The following is a 20014-nucleotide window of genomic DNA, read 5'->3' as shown; positions in this document are numbered from 1 at the left end:
GAGCATGCAAAAAAGGAAAAGATATATATTAAGACGGTTTTTTGTTCAGTGTGACCTCTAATATACTTTGATATAAACCAGGCAATCTGGGGGAAACAAATATTGCCATTAAGCAGCAAGGTCTTCCTCAGGATTTCTCAGGACAGTGCAAAGCACAGTAAGAAAGCTATTGCTTCCATAAACAAATTAATTTGTATCATGAGAAAGATGAAGAATTGAGTAGAAAATAAAAACTGCTATAATGCAGAGCTAGGATGGCTCTGATAGGGGATAATGATGAGTGAATCTAGCCTCCCTATGTACTACCAATATCTTATCATCAAACACTGAGCAGTACATTTGTACACAAAACAACTGCATTTATAAGCACGTATTTATGAAAGCTTTTGAGCTGTAGCCACCATACTCACAGGGTTAGAATGCAGCACTGTAAAGAACTCTGGGCTGATAAGGAATTTCACAGGGGGAGACTGGAGCAATAAAGTAAGCCTGGATCTGGAGGTAGAGTGAGGCAGCACATTCTCTCTTCGAAAATCTAAGAGCAAAGTAAATGACAAAGACTTCCAGCAGTTATTACCAAAGGATCCCTGCAAACAACTATACTGATGTGAATGACACAAGCAAGGAAAGCATTAAATACACAACTATTTCAGATTTACTGAGGACTGTCCACGTAAGTGTACCTGAATTTCTTCTAAAATAACACTGAAGTTTCTGAAAATACTACAATTTTAGTTTAGTAACATTTATTTATGGCTTTTGGCCAACGATCTTTAAAAAAAACAAACATTCAATTATTTGGGTCACCAAGTTTGTGCTTGTGTCTAAGATGCAAGAAAAGTCCCCTGGGCATGCCTGCACTGCTATACTGTTGCTGTATTCAGGTAAGTTCCTTTTAAATGCTAACTAATGGATATAAACATTATTGTACACTTATAAATGTTTTATTCCTTTTTAAAAAACAAACAATGAATCTACCATTACCACAGCCCCAGTCTTGGTGCAGTATTGAAGCAGCTTACGTAACTAAGAATCAGGTTGGCAAGGAAGTACCTATTAAGTTTCAACTCTCAATAAACATTTGTGTCTTCTCCTAGCAACTACAGAAGTGCCCTGATTTTAATTCAGTACTGGAAAGAAGTGAAAATATACTGAGTGGTGTTTGCTACAATGTCAAAATTGTTGTCCCCAATTCTCTTTGAAGATATTTGGAAGCATATTTTTAACGTAAACGAAAAACTGCAAGTTCACATTTGGTCTTCAGTGATACTACACTAAAATGTGTGCTGCCATCTACATTTCAGTTTCTTTTTTTACACATTGCAGTATGTGCACACTTTTCCATCAAAAGAGTATTAATCATGTAGACCACAGCTATCACAGATGTAAAAAGATCATAGCACACAAGCAGAGCAAGAAGGCAGTGAATGAGACACTAAACTGAGGGAAAATCAATAAAAAACAACAAAAGAAGAGGACAATAACAAAGGTAAAATTCTAAGTATGCATAGGTTAAGTATTAGGGAAAAGGGAATGGAGAAAATAAACACGAGAGGACACCAGGAAGTGAAAAGGTAATTGGTAAAATAAATGAACAAGAGGCTTTTTGGAAACACTCCTAAACAACAGACCTCAAGCTGTCCCACTTGAAGCATGTCATGAATGGGGCAGAGTGGCACAAAGGCTCCTGAGGCTGGGCCTGAATACTTGGGCTGGAAGTGTCTTACAGACACTCACTGAAGTGACAGTGAACTCTGTACTGGTACAAAACCTGGGTGTACACCAGGCAAATCTCACACCCTGGAAGGTGCTGTGACATGCAGCAGGTAAGCCCTCTGTCATAGTCCAGGCAATCTGCAAACCAGAATGGGTCACCAGGTGGGTCTTTATAGCAGTTTGAGGCTTATGAATTTGGCTTATGAAAAGTTTATTCAGCTGAATTTGCTGCTTAGGGTTTGGCCTAAATTTGCTTAAAGCTGATTCGTGCACAGCACAAACCATCTGGCTGCACATGCACAAAGATGGAACAGGAAACAGCTACAACAGAAGGGAAGACTACAAGTAATAAAACGGAACACTTGGGTAAATCTGAAGTTCTACAATGACTTGAAATTCGAAAAAGGGTGACACTGCTTGCATATCAGATTAATTTAGGAGACACACCCTCTTCCATACAGCAGAGTCATAGCTTTATCTGATTTTCTCAAATATTCCTCAGAAGCTGAAGACCAACTCAACACAATCCTGAGTAAGCCAAAAAACTAATTTGAGACCCCAAACCAGAAGTCACAAGGAAAGACTAGGAAGCAATAGATTTAAGGGTATGTTATAAGAAGAATAATGAGTAGACTGTCTAAAAAAATTAAAGAATGTCCAACAAGTGGCGAACACAAGAACTCATGAGACAGCATTTGGCAAGTATGGCCTAGGAACATGTCATCCAATCTATCTACAGAGATGTAGTCAATGACTGCCTGAAGACCCTTCTAGTTCTACATTCTACTATTTCAAACTGCATTAGCAGAGTCAAAATATTTGTAAGCTAGACCACACAATTTTACATTTTTTCACTGCAAATGTCCTGCTCTCTAAACAAGTCTGGTACTGACAGAAAAGTCCTTTGAATCTTACAATCTTCTCTTCAGCATATTGAGCAGGCTGAGTTATAACCTTCAAAACTAAACAGCAATGAAAACAAATGGCTTCATTTTCACACAAACTTTCAGAGGAAGAAGTCAGGGTTTGCCTTATGTACTCTCACTAAACCATCTATGAGATGAGTGCTCCCTTCTTTGGAGAAGGGGAAAAAAAAATTTAACCTGAATTAGAATGGTGAAATTCAGCTTCCTCTGCAGCTCCATCCACGGCATTTGTGTGCTCTTCAGGCCTGTCATTTGTCATTGTTCTTCGGATGCTCTGGTACCTAGAGTTGGAAAACTCGACTTTATATATAGTATATGGTAACTATGACCCAGTTCTGGCTCCAAGAGAGCCTGCCCGTATTTTCTGCCATGTAGGTTAATATATTGACCTCTGATTTCTGCATTAATAGTCTTTTGAATTTCTGACAATAATCATCAGATGTATTACTTTTTAAGATCACAGATGGAACACAAAAGTCCTGGAAGCTCACATGCAAACTAAGAGCCACAGCCACATAAAAAATAACCACATAAGGCCAGCTGGGGGGGCAGCTGTGGCCTTGTCTCCACACTCAACCTTGCAGTGGTAAACGCAGCTTTCAAGCACACCAATTCACAAGCACCAAGGGTAATTCTCACCGGCGATTGAGCTGTTCCATCTGCTGAATGGAATTGGACCTCTGGAGAATCTGTGGGGCTGGGGGAGCTGTGGGTCGCTGCCATGTTGTTGTCCTGTTCACGTGGTCCACGTAAAAAATCCGTCCGTGGCTGTCAATGCGAGCCTCCCAGTCTAAGGAGCAATAAAATACTGTAAACTATGGGGGGCTGGGGTTTATTCATTGATTTGTCTGAGCTCTGTCACTTTTATAACCCCACTGATTGTTTCAAGTCTCTCTAATAATAATAATAATAATAATAAAAAAAAAGAAAAATAATAATAACAATTACTACTACAACATAGACATATACATATGTATATAAAAAATACACATCTATACAGAAATGGACATGCCTGATTCTTAGACACTTGAAACTACAGAAAACATGCAAACCATTTAGCACATCAGTTGGAAAAGTCTTTGAGAGCTCAGAAGGTGTCTAGATGAGAGTATCTATATTGCAAGTCTAAGTGAAAGTATTATCTGCTGATAAAATAAAAATACTCAAGTTTTTAAACTGGAGTTTGTAAACAAAATAAAACATCCAAGTACTCCAGAAAGAACAATATTGTTCATTGTGGAAAAAAAAAGCAAACAACAAAAAACCCTCTAACAGTGTACATTTGTGTATTCATTATCCTGCTTAACTGTCAAGCCCTAAAGCACTGTATAATAAGATGGGATTTTTCGAGTCCAATTCTGACACAGTCAGCATTTCTGTAACATGCTCTTGCAGAAGAAAATAATTTTTTCCTGCATTTAATTTTAAATACACAAGCTCTAACACCTGGGCAATGGTTTCCAAAGTAAAGCATCTGCTACATTCCATCAAAACACTGTTAGCTAAATGTGTTACAAATAGCTTGCTGAATTGCAAAATTGTCATTCATCGAGGTTTCATGGTCAAGCTTTGTTAATTTTTCCCCAGGAATGTAAGAACCGGAGCATATTGTTGCACATTATAGGTAGAAATAAAAGATAAATGTTTAAATTCTTTCTTTTGTTCTTTAACTTGACTTAACACAAGATTGAAAGAAGTACACATATTTTTCCTCCTTACTTTCAAATTCTGGTGAAACAACAAATGAAATATAACCCAAATTAAAATGAAATTACAGTTTACAGCTCAAAATCATGTTCTTAATATTTTCACTGATTTTTCGATATTAAAATATTAAACCTGCCACATATCTGAAAGCAGATCTTTGGAGGAAAAAAAAACTGAATCTAGGCAATTATTAGTAGACTTTACTCATATTAGCAAATTATTTGTTTACTTAGAGATTGTATTTGGCTTTGACTGTAAAGGGGTGATGTGTACACCATGCATGACTGTGCAGAAACCCAGCAAGTGCTAGAATTGTTAAAATACTACACAGCCAAAGCTTTTTTCACTAACATTTCAGCAATTTTCCCAAGTAGTTATTGCAGTGTATAGTTTTCTTCTGAAACCACAGAACTGGACCAGATATCTCTGTGCATTTCTGAAATATCTGTCTCCCTGACAGAGTTCTGTAAAATGTAGAAGTGGTATAATAGTGTGACAGTTAATTAACTCAAAGAACTGCACACAGGATTAATCTGATTATAACAGAACCAGCAGGGAGCACAACCATATCATCAGCCTGGCTTTCCACACACATTTATATCTGTGTCCTGCCATCAGGCTCCTTCTGGTTACTTGCTCCAATTACAGAGCAAACACAGCCCCATAGCATACTGGGAAATAGGGATCTGCTCGTTTTACACTACATATCTTAATTCCCAACTCCTTTTAAGTAGCACAGCTTTGCCACAGACTTCAGTGTGTCTGAATTTACTTTTTTTTGCATATTTGATTTAAAGCAATGTTTGCCTATCAGCTATGTACTTTTTTGTTTTTTTTTGGGGGGGGGGAGGGTGGTTCTTTGAATACCTAATACTGAATAGATTTTCACTCGTCAAAATTTAAGCAAGTGAATAAGTTCAATAACTGAGACCAATGTATTTTTCATGTGCATCACAGAAATTACAATTCATATGTTCATTAAGGCTCATCTAACTGTTGCTTAATGCCCAGGTTTATTTAAATATAAAACCTTCACTCTGTCTCAATAAATGCAAGGAAAGCACAGACACCTTTAAGTTAATCTGCAGATATGAAAGGTGTTGTATACTCCTTTATAAATCATTACCACACAAGAAGTATTCAGAGATTTCAGAGTGCCCAATACCTCGCAGGGCCTCACAAGCACCACCACCTCATCTCCCTGTCCCTGGGCACTGCAGGCAGGAAAGGCAGCACCAGCTCTGCACAAGTGGCACTCAGCAGGTCTGTGGGCACCAGCTGCAATTATCACAACAGCAACACTGGACTCAACTGTCATCACTCCTCACTTCCAACTTGTCAGCTGCTCATTCTCAGGTTCCACTTTCAAAAAGGAAGAGTAACGAACTCTCAGCAATGAGACCCAGGCAGCCTGTCCCCCAGTTAAAGTATGGAGGAGCTCACTTGGTGGCAGAGCCTCATCCACCCTCTGGTACCGGCTAACATCCTGACGCACCGACGGCAGGGACCTCAAGGGCTGATGGCCATTGGCAGGAGAACCTGGAACCAAAACACAAATTATTTTTTTCAGTCCATGTGGGGAAGCCCTAGAGTTGCCTCTAAATTGAGCAAGCTGTGTTAAAGCTTCTGCAGGACTATGATATTTCAGGACATATCTAACAGTCATCTATTCTTGGGGTCAAAATAAATTATGCTGACAGTTTTAGGCTAGTGATTCCTCTGGCACGTCCTGGCCCTGGAAACATCACCTCTGGGATGTGCTGCATCCATCTGCGAGCAGCCAAAGCCAGGGCACAGAAACAATCTGTGCCTGAGCCATACCCCAGGACAAAGCTCCACCTGGCCTCCTCAGAAACCTTACGAGTGGGAGATGTGTCCTTCCTTGCTGCAGCCAAACTCATCAGAAAAACATGATGCAATCTGACACCTAATAAAGAGCATCCCAAATGTCTAGAAAATGCTGTAAAATATTGACAGTATTTGAACTACACACCAAAATTATTATTTCCAAGTCAACAACCTGTTTATGAAGAGAATAAGTTATTACTCATATATAACTCTTGGTATGTTATGAAAAAGATGCATTCAGAAACCCACTCTATTGATACACTTCAGTCCCTGAAGAAACTGAACAGATAAGCCATTATTTAAGTTGCTTAGAAACAATTCATTAGGGACACATTTCTACTTTCAGTGATTTTAGTGAGACAGAAAATTCTCAACTGTTAAAATAATTTTAGAATCAATAAGAGTTTTATAGTGTTAACTTGGGTAACACATTCCTTTTCTCCCAAGGTTCCAATGTGCTAGGATCCATCTGTATAGAGAAGGAACTGGAAAAAGGAAGATAAAGAGCCTGAAGTTGACAAAAAAATGATTCTTCTTCCTTTCCCCTTTCTTTTGATTACCCTTATGTTTTAATGCTAATATAAAATATTCAAAAGAAAAGAGACAAATATAAATTTTATTTTGTATTTCATACTTTAGGGGAGTTTTGTTCCTCATCACCATCTTCATTAGTGAGCAGGGTAATATTGTGGAATTCTTTCCTCCTCTTCAACCCCCTCACTACTCTCTCGAGAATTAAAATACATCCAATTTTAAAGTAAACACATTTTAGATATTTCAGGTTTGGATTTTTCATTAGATCAGAAACCTCCAAGAGTCTGTTGAAGAAAGAAATAAATTCAAAGGAACAAAAAAAAAAAACAAAACAAACAAACTCTTGAAAGATGATGAAATTGAGAAATTAACGACCTTTGTTTTCAGGCGCAGTAAGGTCACTCCAGAGAGCGCCTCCTGCAGCTGTTACCTCCGACAGCTCCTTCGAGCTGTGCTGCGGCACCCTCACAAGCTGCCTGTGCTCCCTCCATTTCTTCATCCTGACACTGGCTCTGGGCAGCTGCTGCCTGCAGGCTTCTTCTTCTCTGCCAGATCTCTTCTGCTTCCTCTTGGTCCTGCAGCTCACCCGCCTCAGCCTCGGGCGCCTCCTCCTGAGGTAACTGCACCGCAGGCAGAGAGACATCGGCGCTCGCAGAGTCCTGCGCCTCGGCACCCGGCTCTGCCGCGGCTGCCTCGGGGGCAGAGGCTCCCTCCTCTTCCTCCTGAGAGGAGAAGGCTGGAGTTTCGGGACGCGGTGCGCTCTCGCAGGAGGAGCAGCGCGCTTCCACGGAGGAGCGGCGCACGGTCGCGCTCTCGTTGCAGGAGCTGTCGGCGCCCTCGGCGTCGCTCTCGCCCTCGGGCCGGGTGCTGGCCTCGCTGACGCTCTCGGTGCGAGCGGGATCGCTCTGCTCCGTCTCTGACGACAGCTGGGAAGGCTCCGAGCCTTGGTCAATGGACTCGGCTTCGCTGCCGCCCCTCCTGCCCCCCCCTGCGGCTTCCGCAGCTCCCGGGTCCGCGCTGCCGGGAGCCTGCTCTGCCTGCGGAGGAGCAGGGCACTCGCCGCCGGCCTGCTCCGCCGCGCCTTCCCCCTGAGAACCCCGGAGGCTTTCACCTCCTTCCTCCGGAGCTGGAAGCTCTGGGAGAGCATCTTGCTGGTCATCAGTTGATGGCAAAGGAGCATCATCAGAGGCTGAAACCCTTTTGCTCCCTGCAGGCCCTGGCATTACCTGATCTGATGAGGAACTTACTTCATTTTTTCCAACGTTTCTGGTAGCACCACTAAGCATTACTAAACCACCATCATCTTCCAAAGAAGATGGAAAACCCAGGTCTTGATGCAGCTCGTGCTCCTCTTCATCCGAGTCAATGTGAAGCATAGCATTAAGTCTTGTGTCAGTAGGGAAGCTACTCCTCAGTTTTGGGGAGGCTCCTCGAGGACGGTCGCTGCAGGCAGATGTCCCTGGTCTGGGATGGTTGTTGTGTTCTATGGCATCGAGATAGTCATTGAGTGAGTCCTGGCGGCCTCTGGGAGGGGATGATCTTGAAGCACCAGAGGTCAGCTCATCCTGGTCTGTCTCTAGAGTCCTACTAGTCCTTAAAGAGTGTCTCAGGATTGTGTCTCCAGAAGATTCCTCAAAGACTGGGCCATTGGAACACACCGTGGATGTATCATGATGTCCTGCTGGCATGTCCTCATCATCAGAAGGGCTCCCCAAGTCTCCATTTACAGAGTTTGTTCCTAGCAAAGTGCCAACTGTTTCTGGTGAAGCATCTGCAGAGACAGAAACACAGACCAGAAACACATAGTTAATTCTACTTCAATTATATAAAAATGTGCATCCTTGAAGATGCTTGCTTATTTCAATCAGAAAATGAAGGGAAGAAACTTCAATCAAAATAACAATGCATCTACAGTGTTGGAACATCAGGTAGAGAATTTTCTCTGCCTAAGTCTATACTGTTTTGTAGGATATAGAAAAACTAAGAGGTGTGCAGTATGACTTCAAAGGATTCCCACTTTGCTTTCAAAAGACAGAGCACTGCTAAGCATAAAATGAGAATAAGCAGATTCATCTAGGATCTATCCAAGAAAATAAAAAACAATATGCTAAGTGTTAGTAGTTTTGGAACTGCCATCTCCAAGGCAGTACTTGCCATATCTACATTTTGAATCCCAATAAAAAAAATCTGAAGTAGGGTGCCCATACATGAATAAGAAAGTATATTATGTCCTCAACAACAGAAAAACCTAGACACAGAAATACATAGGAAATCCCTCCATACAACTATCTGGAGATCCAAATCAATGACAAATTCTCACCTTCATGAGCAGAAGATGTGATTTCCACTTTGAATTGGAGATACCCACTAACATGATCAGCTGGGAGCCTTCTGCCAAGATTATAGCTGAGAACCTGGTCTCTGCAAAACCAAAAATACTGGGTTTTTTAAAATTGTTGCTGGTTTCATGTTTTCAGTATTTAATTTCTATTACGGTCTTAGAATCAGCCACATACTCCAGTTTTCACGGGAAAGCACAAACACCAACAATGGTGTAAAATACCTTTAGTTAATAGATAAAGCAGCCTAAAAACAGTAACTATGTTTGATCAATTCCAAATACCAACTGTGCCCCACCAATTCTTATACATCCCTAAATATCTTAAGTTCTAAAGAAATCAAACTGCAAAGATCCCTCTGTCCTAACCTCCTCCTTTCCCCAGCACAATGTTTTATAATTAACAAAACCTTTCTGCCCCCTTGTGGTTTTTTACTATGGACAAAAGTCATAAATAGTTACTTCATAATTTTTCATGTTCAACAAAGCACTTATACGTTCTGATTTAGAAAAGCTACTAATGATTGAATTTATCTTTAAATATGTTCTAAAGAATTACTGAATTCAGTGGGGCTCAGACTAGATTAGACACTTATATCAGCTTGAGACTTTGGATCAGATCCCAGGCTGACAATTTTATTTAGGCACAGCCAGAATTCACAGCCCAGCTCCCCTCAGCACAGCTGGGACAGCTGAAGGAAGAAGATGGAGCTACTAAAGACCTCCACAGGAAATATTGTTACTTATGCAAATAACTTTAGACTGGTACAAACACCTCTCCTTTACTGGGAGCACTCCTACTGCAAAATAAAACAAATGCAATTATTATTGAAATAAGCTGGAGCAGTTTGCATAAACTTTTAGGGGAGAAAAAAAGCCCTGAGAGGACAAGCAGCCTCCCCTGTCCTCTCTGCTCTATAGCCCGCACGATACAAGATCTCTGCAGTAGTGTCTCCAGGACCTGTCACAGATCCCTCTGTACTACAAGTCATCAGTTAGATATATGAGATTTCCAGTTTTTACATATCCTTTATATTACTCCAGGCCACTCAAGAACAGAGGAAGGCATGTCATGAACAGTGCCTTCTCTGTATTCAGCTGAATCAATTCTAGATGATTCTCATGCCTATTTATCATGTTTTCCAGGAAATTAAAAGCCACTGGCCATTTCATTACACAAACTTGTGAGCTTTGACCACAGCTAAAAGTGGGGCAGAATTTATCTTAAATCATCCTTGACACCACCAAAATGATGGTGTTATATCTGCTTAACAAAAAAAAAAAAAAAAAAAAAAGCACATTAGCAGCGAAGTGTATATTTGGTACATTTCTACTTCACATCTACGTTAACCACTACTTTACTTTGCAAGACCTTTGGTGAAATATTGTCTGTCTTTACATAAAAACTGAAAATGGACAGGTATATTACAGATGAAGAGGCAAAACAGATTTAATGTCAGTTCTAACAGCAGTATGGCAAACCACCCAAATACTCATATTCTTAATACATATTTCTTATACTGACTGTCCTTTCCTAAATATATTTGATATATCAAATATACAGAACTAAAACATGGAGAAGAAAACAGGAAATTTCTTCAAGATTAGTGGTTTGAAAAAACTATGGTGAGAACAGATTAACAGAGCAAACTGGTAATTTCCACAATTACTATATCAGGAATCCCAGAGCAGAAAAACATTTCGGTGTTTAGCAAGGAAATAAACACCCTGCACCAGGCTGTGAAACCAGCCTGTGTCATGGTGCTATTTCTGAGTGTATAGGAGTGTGCAAATTTATTAGAAAAAGCCGCTTGTTCAACCAAACACAAATTCAAGGTGAGGCACTTGTTAGGAAAGTTATATTGTGTATATACCTCCACTGTTCTTGGATACTACTACAAAATAAATGGACAGGCTCTTTTAAAAAATGTTTGTAATAAATTCTGTGTCAGAAGGTATTATCAAAATTTTAAGCTACTCTTACAATTTTATTCTTCCTTTACTTACCAATGTAGATGCCATTTTGAAAACGTAAAGCTGAAAACTGTTTTCAAACTGAATTTTATTTTCTCCCCTTATGCAACTTGTTACTTTGAGGGGATATCTGTGGAAAAGGAGGCCAGATTGTGTAAGTTTGATGACACTGCCATGCCCTTAAACTTTAAAGAAGAAAATATGCATTTAATTTCACCATCATTTCTTGTGGGCCTAATCCAGTGGCTTTTTGAAGTCAATGGAGACACATTAACTTGAGCAAACTTTGAGGCAAGGCCTTTACAAAAGGCATGCACAACAGGCAAATTTTGAGTCCCATCAGTGAGCTATTCATGACAGGCAATTGTAATTGTGTAGTACTAAAAGCACTCTGAAAAATAAGGAGTCACAGCCTTGCAGTTCTGGCCAATTCACTGAAGGGATACTACTCCTCTGATTACTGAAATGACAATTAAGAAGACTTCAGCTGTAGAAGTCAGTCAATTATACCTGCTTGTTCTAAAAGATTTGCACACAACCATGTAGCATTGTGATAATGCCTTGCTTCTTGACTAGTTAGCCAGAGGGTAGCATTTCTTGTGAATAACATTTTTTATGTAAAGAAATTAAGCTGAAAAAAAAAAAGATAGACAAACATTAACACAAACATGGGTACATGTATTCAGGACAGGGCTAGAAGCATTGCCATTTTCCAGTCAGGAAATAAAGCTATTAAAATTACAATATATTTCTTAGTACAGATGTAGCAAAAATTTGCTGGTCTATACCAGTAAGCCAGAAAGGCTGCTGCTCTTTGCTCTCAGTATCCCAGATGCTGAGTCTCCCTACTGAATACAAGTCAGCATTAAGAATGTATTCCTTTACCCAATTGCATGTCTCTCCAACAGTCTCTGAACAGGTATGGTTAACTTCCCAAGGAAGCGCTTGATGATCGGACGACTCTTGGCAAATTTGTCTTTAACCTCAATTTCCAGGACATCTGTTAGAAGTGCAACAAAAGAATATTTCTGGAAGGAAAGAACATATTTGACACCATATCAATACACCTTTATTCAGAAAGAATGTACTTAATTACTACTAATGTGCAGCGAACTCCAAAAGTAGTGACTGATGACAGCAGTTTCTACATGTCAAAATAATATGAACATCATTTATTAATGAATTTTTGCATATGTAACTAGCTTTTTACTGTTCCCTGTTCCCTTCTGCTGTTCCTTGAAAAGAACTGCTCAGTAAGAAACTGCACTGGATAAAAGCACTTTCAGGGTCTATGTCAGAAAGTAGAACACCATCTATCCTACTGTTTGCTTCTATTTGCACAGGGGAAAGTAAAAAAGAGAAGGAATCCTTGCTGTACTCTGTCAGGTCAATGCAGGAGGAAGAAAGTAAATGTCTCACTCCAGGCTGTGCTCAGAATTTCCCCCCCAACACCATGCTTTGCATTCATGTTTTGTATGCAAGATAGGAAGTCAAAAGGGCAATGTGTATGCAGTACATTCAGGAGCAGCATTACTAGAGGAGGAGAATTTTCTATGGAGTTTCACCTCAACATTGACAAATCTTCTCAGCAAACTCCAAGAGAACCTTTTCCTGCACTTGGGGCCTTTAAACAATGTGGTGCTAATTTACAGATTTCTTGATGTCTGGTAAAATCCTTCTTCCACCTTTCCCTATACGGGAACATTAACAGAGTTACTCTCTTCAGCTTTCATTTTCATGCATTTTGTGAGTATTTAATCTCTTAGATCTGTACTGCTCTGTCAAGTCTGCCCAAAGATGGCCAAAAGATTTGTTAGTGGTACAGGGCAAATGTTAAGCAAGCGTGTTGGCAGACATACACTCATACATATAGTGTGATGATAAATTCATTAGGAAAACAAGCTTAGGAACCCAAAATTTGTATTTGTCATCTAGATTTTAAGATATTCCAAATAAGCAAGCAAAGTATGGCATAACCTACTCAGAAAAAGCAGGGTCATCTGGTTATACTTACACTATCTGTCACACTTATGACCTGTGAGCAAACCACAACCTAATGTGCACAATGCCTAATACACATGTGGTTAGGTAGCCAAAGATATACTAAACAATGAACAACAGGAGAAATAGCTCTTCAGTTCAGCTGTAGGCATTAGATAAACATCTTCAAAAAAACCAATTAAACTTGGGTCAGGAATAAAATCCCTTCCTCATGCTGGACAACTGTCACAACTGGGTTCCTCTGATAAACACAATTTAAAAATTTGTCATTCTTGGTTTGCTATAATATTGCAAATTACTTTGCAGAAAGTATTAGATATAAAACAGGATCAATCCTGCACCACTAGGACAAAATATGTAATGGGATCATAACTGCTGTTGTCAGAGCATTGCTCAGGGAGGATTCAGCAGCTAAAGCAAGCTGATACAATGTGTGCACCAGTAAACATTATCTTTTCTAATAAGCTTCAAAACCAAGGAGAACAGGAGGAGGGAAAAAAAAAGGGGAGGGGGGAAGTAAATTTTCTTTCTAGCTTCTGGATAGGTGGACAGACAGAAAGCTGAAGAGTCAGTGTAGCGATCCAAACTTTGATTTTCTAAAAGATTTTAACACTATTCACATGTACAGTCTTTCCCACAGCCAAGCACCCCGGGGCAGTACTAATGCTGGCCCTGCTCAGTTCTGCTTTACTGCTTGTTTGCTTTGTGATTTGTGGAAACATTTCCCAAAGCCTACTCAATTTTTATCTTCCTAAAGAACACATTAACATTCACCACAGTACAGGCTTGCCAATCCTGAAAGGGCTGTGGATGTGTGTCAGCAGTTTCACTTAAAAACTATCTTCAAAAGCACAGATTTGGCTCTCCTGCATTCAATGACAGCTGTGGGACTGATTTCCTTCCATGGGATCTGCACAGTTTACCCAATTCAAGCACATTTGGCAAACTGGCTTCTGCCAGACTACCTGTCTGCCCCCCTTGCTGAGTGCTGCTCTAACACCTACCTGGGTTTTCCTTCCTGCAAGGCATAGCTTGCAGGGGCTACATCAAAGAGCATCCCCTCAGCCTGACAAAACTGAAAAGTTGTCACTTGCTACACACCACGAAAATACCTTTTCCAAATGAACAGTTGTTGCAATCACTGAGCAAAAATGTTCATGTAGTGTAACCTCACTTAAAAAGTCTTCTCACAATAAATAATCCAACTTTAATTAATTTATTTTTGCTATTTCAAGAGATCTACAGGGTGGCTAAGTGAGTTCAGCTTTTTTTAGCAGAGAAGGGAATGAAAACCTGCCAACAGCTTAAATACCTAGCTTTACTATGCAGATGATAACTGTTTCTATCCATCAACAGGGTTCCTAAAATTACTAAAATTTCTGTGTCACTTTAAATACCTAGCTGCAAAAGAAGCTCACGGCTTTCAGAGGGTGAGGACTAATGCATGAGGAGAAAATGCAAGCCTGGTACACTGCATCAGCTGGCAGACAGCTCTCAAAAGGGACACTTTACCTCTCTGTGCCAAACAGGATTAGTTGTGTTACTGACAATAGTCGACCTTCTTTCCTGGCCATGGTGAGCAAACGTAGGAAATGTACTTTTCTTGCCCGGCTGAATGGACATCTTGAGATAAGGATCAGGGTTGAAGAACATGCCCTTTTTAAGTCCAGCTGCTCTAATATCTATAAACCAAAACAAGAAGGAAGGTAAGAGGAACTGAGTAAATTAAAGTTAGTTCACAAAGTTGTGTATTTCTAAAATATGACCCAGGAAATCAATTCACCATAGATTACTATATAAAGCAACTTAAAAGTACTCACACATTAACTGGATCCAGTGTACAACAGGAAATCAAGTGTTTTCCCAAAAGAACGTAAGGAAGAAAAGTATCTACTTCCTCACCTACATTTGAGCCTCCAGTTATTTGTAAAACAGAAAGCATAAACTTGTAGCTCACCTATAAATGCTTTTCCCAGTAAGGTATCTACGGTATTTCCACTCATAGAAAGAAAAGAAATCCCAAGAGAAACGGACCAAAATGAATCACACAGTACTTGTTTTGTTTCTGGATGAGGAGGAGAGATAAAAAACTGTATGGGAGGTAATGCAGCAAACAGACATTTCCCAAAAGTTCAGTCTTTGATAAATATACCTTACCAAGTCTGCCATGATGCAATTTTTTCACAACAGAGCAGATAATTCATCTCACACAAAAAAGGAGGCAAAGTTTTCTGAAAAGGCTTCTTTCTTCCTAGGGAAACCTCAGTACTGCAGCCCTCCCAACTTAAACAATAATTTCCTCAGGAGCGTATTGTCATGACTAAGGACTTGAACGATAGCGCAAGCTTCAGCAACAACAAAAATAAAGAGGCCGTTTTTTATATAATATTAGATTTTAAACTTAACTGTAGAATATTCCTCTGTTCTTTGTAGGTTTGCTGAAGCACAAGATTGTGTCTTTTTCCATTAACTACACCAGTTTGCTGCATGCTGCAATGCATCTGGCATATACAGTTCATGCAGGCAGAATTCACTGCTCTAAAATTAAATGCCATACCTGTGGATTTGGTAAAAAAAAAAAAAATAAAATCCTACACAATATTCAGAATTAAGCCACACAATAGAAACACGATGAAATAAAAAGTCATGTGAAAAATGAACAACCCAAAAACATTACAGGACTCGTGTTACAAGCCCATCAGTTAATACACCTCTCAAAACTGCTTCATGGGACACCTCAGGCAGAATCACAACTGTCCATTTAACAAACCAGGTTTTTCAGATTCACAGAGGAATTACTTGTACAATCCACTGTGTGAGCCTGTACAACCTATCAGCTCTGTCTCAAGTAACTGCTGGAAGACCACTTCAGTGGATTTTTTTCTGCTCTACCTCTACAATCTCTACAAATTTTTATTGGAGCTCTTCAAGATTCAGAAGTGAATTTCATTTGCCTTTGCTCACGCTGAATATGCCTCTGTCTCACACAAGATTTCCCTGGAATAAAGTGCTAATCAAAACAAGTGAAGCTGGTAGACTGCACCCCTACAGCTATCTCACTGTAGTGACAGCTTAGCTCTCTTACAAGTGAAATATTTTTCCCCTTCCTAAACCACCATTTGCAGCTACTGCTTTTTTCGAAGTGGTGGAGCCAGACTGCATTTTAATTACTTGTTTTCCACTCTTCAATCTGAGAGGAACTGTCCCTTGTGCAAACTGGAAATTTCCCTTAATTTTTCGTGGTGGGATATATCAAAACAATTTCTTTCACTCCTGCAGATCCATGATTCTGGCTGGTTTTCAACAAACAGAAGTTCTAAAGAAATGACATCTTTCAAGCCACTAGAGTGTGCTCCTACAGAGGCTAAAGAAGAAAAGCATTCCATCTTTGATGTTATTTAGAACAGCAACTTACTTTCTTAAAACAATAATTTGTGAAACACAGAGAAATGTTGCTTTTTACCTGATAGGGTAAAGCTGACCAATTTCCTGGAGTGCTGGGCTCCAGAAGCACCTTCATCCGTGCCTTCTACTCCCATCTGAAGAGGAGAAAAAAATATATATATATCACAGAAGTTTTCATCTGCTTTGTACATGCCTGAGGACAATAACATTTTAAGGTACTATGCTAGGGAATGATCTGACCAAATACTGCCTTTTTACCATAGACAGGCTCAGCCACAGCATTAGTTTAGAGCAAAATATCTATTATTTATGTCCCACAGTGCTAACATACCAGTAGCCCAAATCTTCCAAACAGAACATGTATAGGCTAATACACATAGAGACAATATTAATCAGAGAAAACCGATCTTTTACAGCTTTCCCTCTTGTAAAATAACAAACAACAGTATGGATTTGTAACACAGATCAAAGCACTGAGCTGTCCAGTGACAGCAGATGGAACTTTTGCCACTTTCCACAAATAGATAACTTAGTGTGCAACAAAAAAAAAAAAAGGCAAAGAGATCAAAGAGAGACTAAAAAAGCTTTCAGCTCTGTTAACAAAAGCTCCTTTTAAACAGAAAAGCGCATCAGACATCTAAATGTGGTCTAAAAGCTTAAGCTTCACAGATTTTGAGGTTTGGTTTCCACCAAAATCCCTCATTAGGTAAAGCACTACTTCAGAATAAAAGTTTCTCATGTATTAATGTGTCTCTTTCAACTAGCAGAAGGATTTGTCTTTCAAGACAGAGGAGATGTGCATCCAGCCAAATAATTTATCACGGAGACATCAGTGGAGAGATCTTTGAAGACAAATGGATCCCTGGGCAGGCACTGCACTCACTCCCAGGCAGGAGAAGTGACACAGAAAAAGTTTGAGCTAAACACAGCACTGAGGATTAATACCAGTGATGGAGCAGGGTCTGATCTATTCAATGATGCAAATAAACTGAATAAAAATGGGCACACCTGTGTGCATAGATGAAGAATGTGAGGCAACCCCGAGCAGCTGAGCAGTGGTTTGAAGTCACCAGAAGGATAAATGACTCTGGAGCTGCAATGGCTGCAGGGAAGCCTCTTTGCATTCATCGAACACGTCATCATTCCTTTTTACATTGCTTCCAGTTACTTAATAGTATAATTTCAAATACTTCCCACAATGATCGGCAATTGGAATTTCATTGCAATTAGCAAACGTGTAGGTTTCTCCAGACAAAGTGATGAAGGAACAGCCATGATGTTGGAGCCTGACATCCCTGTGGGCCTCAGAAGTCCTGTTAGGGGACACACCATGCCACTTGCCAGCCAGCCCATTCCCTTCCCTCACTGCTGGCTTCAGGGGCACTTCCCACTTCTCAGGGCAAGACCAGTCTCGCCAGAGCACTCAGAACTATCCCTTTTCCACCCAGCATGACATTATTATGCGAGTGATTTTGTACAAATGCATAAGCAGTGACAGGTGGTAGCAAAATTATGAAGGCATCAAAAGCAATGGGTTAATTCCAGCTGGATCACTGTCCCCTTGTCTACAGACAGATACCACGGAAGCAGCGTGGGGTACATCCCACTGTGACAGTGATGCTGTCATTCAGGACACAGGAATTCCAGTTTCCTCTTTTGTGCTTATTTCAGCAAACACTGTTTTCCTTGTTAAAAATGTTACTCACCAACAAAAAGGCCTTCCCCATTCGATACCTATTTTTCTGCTGCAAGTCAGATTCCTTTCAAGTAATACAATTCTTATTGCTAATCATAACTTCACATTATAGAAAATGGAATTTGCCCACAATTCAGCTATAATAGCATGAATGGTGACAGTGTTCCATAGCACTTCCGTGACTTTTCTATATAATCTTTATTTGTTCCATTATGACCTAAACAGCAGCTTCAATTCCTCTGCACCAAGTGAAAAATTTAATCCCAGCACACACAGAGTTTTGCAGCACAAAGGCCATGTCATCTGGTGTAACACAGTGCTTCTGAAGGCTCCATCAGGCCTTCTATCTTCTGAGCCAAAGTAACACAATAGCATGTTAGCTGCTTACCCAAAAAGATGATGGACTGAAATACCTGGTGTGATACAACATCAGTATGAGAAAATCCAGTAAGCAAGGAATTTATTGCACCATAAAAAGGTAGAGTGAGCAGACCATGACACTTACCACTTTCTCAAACAGCATTTCTCTAATGACAGACAGAACCAGTACCAAGAGAACTCAGGGACCTCTACTGCACTGTGCTTAAGCTCAACACCAAAACCATGGAAACAGAGTGAGGTTTTAATGTTTAACAATAGGATTACTTACACGTAACTAACCCAGTATGACATTTTTAGGAAGTATCATCTGAACTGTCATACAATATTCTCATCAGGAAAACTAACAGCTCACTATTTCTGGAAGTCTGCACTGTTAAGGCAAAAAAAAATGTTTATATAAATTACCCCTTCTAGCAGGTGTATGAATTCTGTACGATACTCAGGACCCTGTGTTACCTTTCAAAGATAAGAAATTTAAACAGCAACAGCTGGTATATGCCTTCAAGAATTACCATGACTCTGAAAGACAGATCTCCAGGTAGCTACCAAGTCATTAAATGCATACTTTAAGATGACAGAAATTCATATGTCCTTTTGTTCAATGAATCTCAGAACTACTGGTGGATAACATAAGGTCAAGCAAATACCTAAGTTCAACTGGTTTCTCCATTACATCCAGAGTATAATCACTCTGCTTCTCAGTAATGATATAGTGCAGGCAGCCCATTCTGAGGATTATTTTGAGATGCATTTTTTCCTCTTGTTCACTATCAGACCACCTTACTGCCTTTTGTTTATAAATTGATATTAAAGGCAGCAGCTGTCAGGCACATTAACTATGACACATTTTCTCCCGTAAAGTATCAAGTCTGTATTCATCTGTGAAACTGCTACTCATAGTGAGATCTGACAAAGATCAGAAAAGTAAATGATGCTATCACCTAGGTTTGTAATTCTAAGAGAAAACCCCCACATATTTGGTATCTTAAGATATACAGCACATTTAGTGTCAGATAACCATAGCATGCACTTGTATATAATACACAACATTGAAAAAGCACAAGTTCGGAATAAATGCTATTCAGTCTGAGTAACTTGTGCTTAACTGCATCTTCAATGCTGCAGTTGCCAGGACACCACCCTGACAGTTGTGATCTTAAAGATTTGGCAGCTAACATCAACAAATCAAATGCCCTGTGAACCCTGCTGAAGCTTAGCTGAAGAGCTAACCTGTTAGGTAAACTACTTGCAGTAAAAGCACCACAGTACAAGCTTGGAAGTCTTTTCTGCCACTGCTTTAACTATTCCACTGCTACTTAAACAACTAAAAAAACTCTAAAACTTTAACAAATCTCATAACAATACTTCTCGATAATCAGGGAACTATTAAATTTCAATGGTATATGAACACTCAAAGAATTCAGTCATTTTTGCAAGAGCAGAGCTTTGTCCAGTTTCATTTATACTAACAATTGCTATCTCTGCAAC

At 39.8% G+C, this 20014-nt stretch overlaps 1 protein-coding gene across 1 annotated transcript in view; it reads right to left on the bottom strand.

Annotated features, from left to right (window-relative positions):
* The window catches only part of HECW2 (HECT, C2 and WW domain containing E3 ubiquitin protein ligase 2), a 92378-nt gene that overhangs the window by 33939 nt on the left and 38425 nt on the right, over positions 1 to 20014 (bottom strand). The window contains exons 4-12 of the mRNA XM_062506594.1: positions 16508 to 16583; positions 14557 to 14726; positions 11929 to 12071; positions 9052 to 9152; positions 7162 to 8502; positions 5793 to 5888; positions 3282 to 3432; positions 2820 to 2923; positions 411 to 535 (exon numbers count right to left, since the gene is read on the bottom strand). Of these exons, the coding sequence (XP_062362578.1) occupies positions 411 to 535; positions 2820 to 2923; positions 3282 to 3432; positions 5793 to 5888; positions 7162 to 8502; positions 9052 to 9152; positions 11929 to 12071; positions 14557 to 14726; positions 16508 to 16583 (2307 nt within the window). The remainder of the gene's footprint in view (positions 1 to 410; positions 536 to 2819; positions 2924 to 3281; positions 3433 to 5792; positions 5889 to 7161; positions 8503 to 9051; positions 9153 to 11928; positions 12072 to 14556; positions 14727 to 16507; positions 16584 to 20014) is intronic.

Source organism: Cinclus cinclus, chromosome 21 (assembly GCF_963662255.1).
Source record: "Cinclus cinclus chromosome 21, bCinCin1.1, whole genome shotgun sequence".
NCBI classification, from domain to species: domain Eukaryota; kingdom Metazoa; phylum Chordata; class Aves; order Passeriformes; family Cinclidae; genus Cinclus; species Cinclus cinclus.
This window is presented reverse-complemented; position numbering and strand designations above follow the sequence as displayed.